Consider the following 6,756-nt stretch of genomic DNA (forward strand, 5'->3'; position numbering starts at 1 on the left):
CGTAGAGCAAATCTTAATGCTTTCACTGAGATATTTCCAATATAAATTGTAAAGGAGATATTTTTTTTTTTCCTACACAGGAAATTACTTAGTATCATCAACAGTACGTATAGATGATATTATACATCAACTAAACCTCAATTTTAAAAATTGAAACAAAACAGTATGTAGGTTCTCAGGTTTTTGTAAGAGACGAGTAAAGTCCCTTTACTCACCTGCTTCCTAACAATGACCCTGGACATTTCAGCTTAGGTCTTGAGGTACATATTCTTTTGGGTCTCCTCAATCTTATTCTCATATTTTGAATCTGGTAACAGAAAATAAAACAGGAAATTTATTATATTTTATTATTATTATTTTTGGCCACGCCACGTGACTTGGAGGATATTAGTTCCCTGATGAGGGACTGAATCCAGGCCTGCAGCAGTGAAAGTGTGGAGTCCTAACCACTGGACTGCCAGAGAATTTCCAGGAAACTTTTTTAAAAAACTGATTTAATCTTTGGTCTAGTAACTCCAATGTGCAAATAATGAAATGGAGAATACCCACTTATATACTAACTCACACACTCCTTCTCAACAGGGAAAATGTACTTGTCTAAAAAGGAACATACTAGTTCATTATTTGTGTTAATAATGGAAACAGTAGAACATGTCTGAGAGTATCTTTTCAAGAGTTGCACTAGGGATGGAAATCCAATTTAAGCTTTAGAATCTCAATCGTCTGAACTGACACTGTACAGAAAAGCAAACAATGCTGACAGAAAATATTCTACATTCTCTCCTGTGGCTTTTACAACCTTTCAAAGGAAATTGGTGCCCACTGAAACTACCGATTTATGCTAAAGGAGTATTGGTGCCTTGTGTCTGCTCCCCTGTTGAAAAAGTTCTCAATAAATGGTTTGACTCCCTCACAGCACTGATGGGACTTTCTCTCTAGTATGTTTTTTCCTATGTCTGAAAAGATTCGAGCTCTGACTAAAGGCTTTCCCACAATCATGACATTTGAAGGGTTTCTCCCCAGTGTGGGTTCTTCGATGTTGAATCAGGATTGCACTTCGGCTGAAAGCCTTTGCACACACGTCACATGTATAAGGTTTCTCTCCACTGTGGATCCTCTGATGTAGATTAAGGGCTGAGCTCTGAGTAAAGACTTTCCCACATTCATTACACTTGTGTTGTTTTTTTCGAGTACGGTTTCCCTGTCTTCTTTCAAACTTTCTATCTTGTTCACAGGTTCCTCTAAATGTGAAACTCTGGGAAGCATTCATTTGAAGAGTGTTAGAAACTTTGTGATGCAGTTCTTTGCCTGAAGAAGTCTTTCGCCTTGAAGCTGATTTCACATTTATAGTTCCGGTGTCTCTATCTGAAATAATACATGGAAAAGCAAATGTAACCAGTTCTCTGTCCAGAAGGAAGGAAAACGAAATAGAATGATCCAAATGAAATATATATAGACTATTTTTTAGCTGGCATGTTTGAAATATAGCATCACAATGTGGAGGATGGAGAGGGTAAGGCAGAAAACACTGAGAAGACCAAAAGGTGAAAGAGATTTATATACTGATGAGGCGGGCAACTATAAAGATGAAAAGCTCTAAAAAAAAAAAGATGAAAAGCTCTGTGCAAAAGGTAGAATGGTGGGTAGGGGTAAAAAGATACATTAGAAACTGAGGAAAGTCTGGAAGAAAAGAAAGGGCCTAAGATGAGGAATTATTGGAGAAGCAGAGGAGCAACTGAAGGAGAGGAATTAAATGTGGTAGTGGGTAGCAATAAGCAAGATTTAGTACAAGAGTATCAATAAACAAAAGTTATAAAAATAAATGAATCAGTCTTTAGACCGTGACCTTGGGGGTCCCTCAAAAGGGCCTCAGGGACTGCCTGATGGCGGAAGAGGTGGGATGACACTGCTTGTTCCTGCTTTAGTCAGAGTAGCTGTGTTTTCATCTGTTTAATATATTGCAACTCCGCATAAAATTTCATTGAGAAGAGGGCCATGCTGCTTAAAAAAAGGTTTGAAAATCCGGATGGAGATGATGTCAAGGATTCAAAAATCTGAACGATATTATAAGAATCTCTGAGAAGGAAATGAGGACAAAATACTGAGAAAGTGCACTGGCAGGATATATAATGGTGGAAGTTCCCACAGGAACAGGAGGCAGGAGGGGAGATTGGAGACCTCTTACAGAAAGCAGCCTAGATGTGTGTGATGGGTGGGCTGAGAGGCCACCTTCCCACCCCCCAACCATGACCTGAACCCTGCCCCTCACCATTTTGTCTTAAGGTGTGATGCTCCTTCGATGCCCACTGCAGTTGCTTTTTTGTGGGCTTAAGCTGGCTACGTGGTGTCTCCTGAGTGATTTCACAAGTTGATAGCTTCTTTGCAAGCATGTCCTCATTTCGTCCAAGAGAGACCTAGAAACAGTTTGGTACTAACTGAGGCTGAAGAAGGGAATCAGGTTGGAACTTGAAGATAAAATAACAGAGAAGAAACTATCCTGGGACACAGGAAAAGGGAGGAAAAAGGCAGAGGCGCATTCTGTTTTCTGGCACAGCTGGGAGTCCACTCACCACACTCTACATTTAGTTGTGCTGAGTGGGAGTACAATTTGGGAGCTCTAACCCCAGTGATGTGCCAGAGCTCCTGACTCAGCCTTGTCCCTCATGCCCACAGCCCCTTCTCACCTGTTCAGCCGCCCTGTCATGCTCTTTCTCCAGCTCCTCCAGCATCACCACGGCTTCCTCTCCACTCTCTGGTCGGTTCTCTTCAAACCAGGCCTGCAGCTCCTCAGGCAACATGGCCAGGAACTGCTCCAGCACCAGCAGCTCCAGGATCTGCTCCTTGCTATGCACCTCTGGCCTCAGCCACTGACAGCACAGCTCGCGGAGCCGGCTCAGAGCCTCCCGGGGCCCAGATGACTCTTGGTAGTCAAACTGCCTGAACCGCTGGCGGTAGGTCTCTGAGCTGTAGTAGCTGCTCCAGTGGCGGCTGGAGACCATATTAGAGGCCTGCCCTCCCTCTTCCACCTTCATTACCAGAATGCAGTCAGGGTCCCCTGAAGTTTGTGGAAGGAGTTTTGATGTCTCTCTCAATTTTGCAGACATTTGGACTAGGAATAGCTCAGAACTGCTGGGCTTTAATCTTCAAGAAGGTGAAACTCTCCTTATGGACACTCCTAAATATGATTAAAGAGACAAGTGGAAACAAGACAGAGACAAATGCTTCTTAGAAGGATACAACTAAGATTAGAAACATAAAGACTGTACAGAAAGTGCTGCCCTTAATCTTAACATAAACCATGCTTTCAAAGAACACTTCCTTCTCTAAGAGAATCAAAGAGCTCAGAGGCATTAATTTATATACATGAGTAATTTGCAATTTATTCTGAAAATCATGCACGTGAGGCTGACTAAATATCACAATAAGAGTTCAGCCAGTGTTGCAGAGGAGCTCCTGGAGAACAGAAATAAGGGAAGGCTGAGGAAAGTTATGACTCTGGGTCAGCCTCGAAGAGCCAGTTAATTTTTTCTAGACTGCTGCAAGGAGCTCTAAGGAACAGTCTCACGAGAGAAGTACTTTTGCATAGATTTTTTTTTCGATGCTTACTAATTTTTAAAACAATATTACTTTGGCATTAAAGGGACCATTCAAAAGAAAAAAGCATATTCCTCCATCTTAATGTATTTCCATTTTTTCATGTCCATGTCTACTGCTCATCTGTGACATCCATATTATTTACTTAATTATCTCTTTACTGTAGAATATTTAGGCTGTTTCTAATTTTTACTATTATAAACAATGCTAGGAAGCACATTTTCAGAAAATATACTATTTTTCTCCTTTCAAATTATTTCCTTCAAAGATGTCCCAAGGAATTGACTTACTGGGGTCAAAGCAAAAGGGACAAATATCTTGCTATGTATTATCAAATAGATTATAGAAAACGCTGTATCAAATCACAGTGTCACCAGCAACATAGTGATGTATGGGGGCAACAATTTCTCCAAGTATCGCTAGCTTGTTAGCAGGAAGGGGGTGGGAAGACGTTTTCCTTAGTAGCATTTTAGTATATGTATCACTAGTAACTGACAGCTAATTTAAACTGTTATATGTGCCCCTATTTTTCCTCTCTACCATTTTTTTCCCCACTTCACCGAGAACTCTTCTAGGCACTGAAGATATGGCGGTGACCCGAACAAAGCCTGCGGCTGCATAAAGCTTATATTCTAGCCCGGGAAAGACAAGGTTACCAAATAAATGACACAACTTTATACAGTGCTCCACAACTGAAACGCAGAGAATTTACTATGTGCTAAGCACTCGTTTAGGGATCTTAATAAATATAAACTCATTTAAATCCCCACAAAAGCCCTGTAAGGTTCTTTTCATCCCCACGTTGAGGAACCCGCCAGGGCAAGCTCAGGTAACGAGACCAAAGGCAAAGGAGCAGGGCTGGGGTCTGAGTTCAGGCCATCCACACCTTCTACGGTGCTGCGCGGTCCAGAGCCGGTGGCCGGGGTCCCAGCGCAAAGAAAGGCAGCAGACCCATATGATCCTGAGCCGGAACCGAATCTGGGATCGAGACCGGAGCGACAGGTGGGGTTTGAGGCCACGTGTCTGGAGCCGTCTAAGGGAGTTACACAGAGGGCCCCTAAGCTAAAGCATCCTCTGGAAGTCGCAGGAGTGGCCACCGGGACGCACTTTGCGTCTCCCGCACCAGGAGCGGAGTCTGTGCCGGGTCCACAATTGCTCTCAGTTCCACGCAAGAGACCAAACCCCCAACACCGCGCGAGGGTCCGTATCGAACCCGGTCCCTGGAGGGGAGGTTTCGCCCAGAGTCCCAGATCCGGGGGTCTTTCCCAAGGGGACCGACTCTCCCTTGGAAATACCTCCTCTGCTGAGCCTGCTCCCGACGGTCCCGGGACACCTTCCTCCACCACACGGCGCCGCTCCCTGACGGGGACCCGACTCCGCGAGACCACACGAGGAGAATGGGCGCGGGGGGAGGGTGCGCGGGAGGTCAGGTAAGCGCGCGGAGGGTGATGGGAGGAGGTCGGCTTCGGGGGCGGGGGTCAGGCGCCGCAGGGTACCCGGACAAGGAGAGGGGGTGCACGCACGCGTTTTAAGAGGCCAGGAGGTGCGGGGACGAGGTGGAGGCCGCCGGGAAGCGCCGGGGGCGTGAGGAAGAGGTAGCCGGGGTGGGGGCGGGGAGGGGTATGAAGAGGGGGTGCGCGGGCGCGTGCTAGTAGTGGTGGTGGGGCTCCCGTGAGGTGGCCCCAGGCCGGCGGCTATCCCTTCCCCATCCCCCCGTGTGCCGGTCGCTTCTCCCAGAGGCCTAGCAGAGCGAAGAGACCTCAACTCTCACCTCCGGCCTAGGAAGGACGACCCCGCGTTTTGGGGGAGAAGCCGGGGACGCGCCCAACAGGACGCTTCCGGTCCTCGCGGCGGGTGGGGGGGGCGGGGCTCGGGATGCCGGAGACGTTGCCATGGAGACGAGCCGAGGCCCGCGCCTCAGGCTTCCAGAGAGGTAGCTCTTGGACTGCGGGGAAGAGCGAAATACCGACGGATGGGAATCCAGCTGCTTGGGATCCCCGTTCAAAGAAACCAGCATTATTTTTCTCAGAGTACTTTTACTTACATTATTTCGTTTACTCTTTCGATAAGCCAGTACGGTTATCCCCATTTTACAGGGAATAAACCCAAAGTTTCTGTGACTTGGCCAAGGTCACGGAGGAGACTCCCGGGCTTTCCACCGCTACGCACAACTTTCTGTAATACCATCTGCGCTCCTGAGGCTGGCTACGCTCCAAGTATCGTCGTAAGAAATGTGTTTGACCCTCCCATCCTCACCCCATGTTTTCACGAGAACCTAATGGCCCTTGAAAAGGTGTGAACCCGCGCACGCACATATTTTGGCACTAATATATACATATATATGTCCTCAGATAATCTTGAGTAAATTTAAAAATAAATTTGAGGCTAACTGAGCTACAAGGCCACAGCCCCACATATTGGCTCCCTCCTCCACCCACTTTCCCTAGGGACTCTTGGAAATATAGAGGGAAGTAGGGAATCAGGGAGAGGACAGCAATGCTTGAAAATTAATAAACGACAATAAGAAGAAAAAAACCCTTTTGGTATGAGCAAACAAATAAAAAAGAAAGGTATATTAGTAATGAAGTCTGAAGTGATGAGAGAAAAGGCTGGTTTACTCAGTCTATGCCAGACCCAGGGGATTAGTGGAGAAACTTGCATCTTAATTAACCTACAATGTTATTAAATTTGAAGAATTTATTTTTTTGAAGAAATTCTTGCTTCTACAGCGGTATTTCATGGGATAAGATTTTTTGTTGAGTTAATTGCTAACACAAATAGCAAGACAACCCAAAATTGTACAAGGGAATGTATTTATGGTGATGGTGGGTAGGTTAAATGACTCAAGGCAATGAGGAATCTGAAACAGATCCTCAAGGGCAATCTTGGCAGTGGTGTGAAGTCATAGAAGGTGGTTTAAGGAAAAAATGGACAGCAGTCAAAAGCTGCAAGGAGAATAAGGAACTGTGAAAAGCCATGTGATTTGGCAGGAAGTCAGAAGTGAGTACATCAGCTAGGATTCTACCAAATAGCTGGACCCAAGAACCTAAAGTTTCTTTTAAAAAAGGGAGGCTTCTGGGCTTCCCTGGTGGCGCAGTGGTTAAGAATCCGCCTGCTAATGCAGGGGACATGGGTTTGAGCCCTGGTCCAGGAAGATCCCAC

The 6,756-nt window shown here is 45.8% G+C and overlaps 1 protein-coding gene across 1 annotated transcript; it reads right to left on the reverse strand.

The window, feature by feature from the left end:
• Positions 1-910: 910 nt before the first annotated feature.
• LOC309830765 (zinc finger protein 396-like) lies at positions 911-5,399 on the reverse strand (the record flags this gene model as incomplete). The annotated part of the gene is made up of 4 exons (XM_082667531.1): positions 5,366-5,399; positions 2,685-3,175; positions 2,270-2,414; positions 911-1,365 (listed from the first exon to the last, which is right to left on the reverse strand). Exons 2-4 carry the CDS (start codon positions 3,102-3,104, stop codon positions 911-913), a joined length of 1,020 nt encoding a protein of 339 aa, XP_082523657.1. The 5' UTR covers positions 3,105-3,175; positions 5,366-5,399.
• Between the last annotated feature and the right edge of the window lie 1,357 nt (positions 5,400-6,756).

Source organism: Grampus griseus (assembly GCF_964374135.1).
Source record: "Grampus griseus genome assembly, chromosome: 12".
In the NCBI taxonomy this organism is placed as follows: Eukaryota; Metazoa; Chordata; class Mammalia; order Artiodactyla; family Delphinidae; genus Grampus; species Grampus griseus.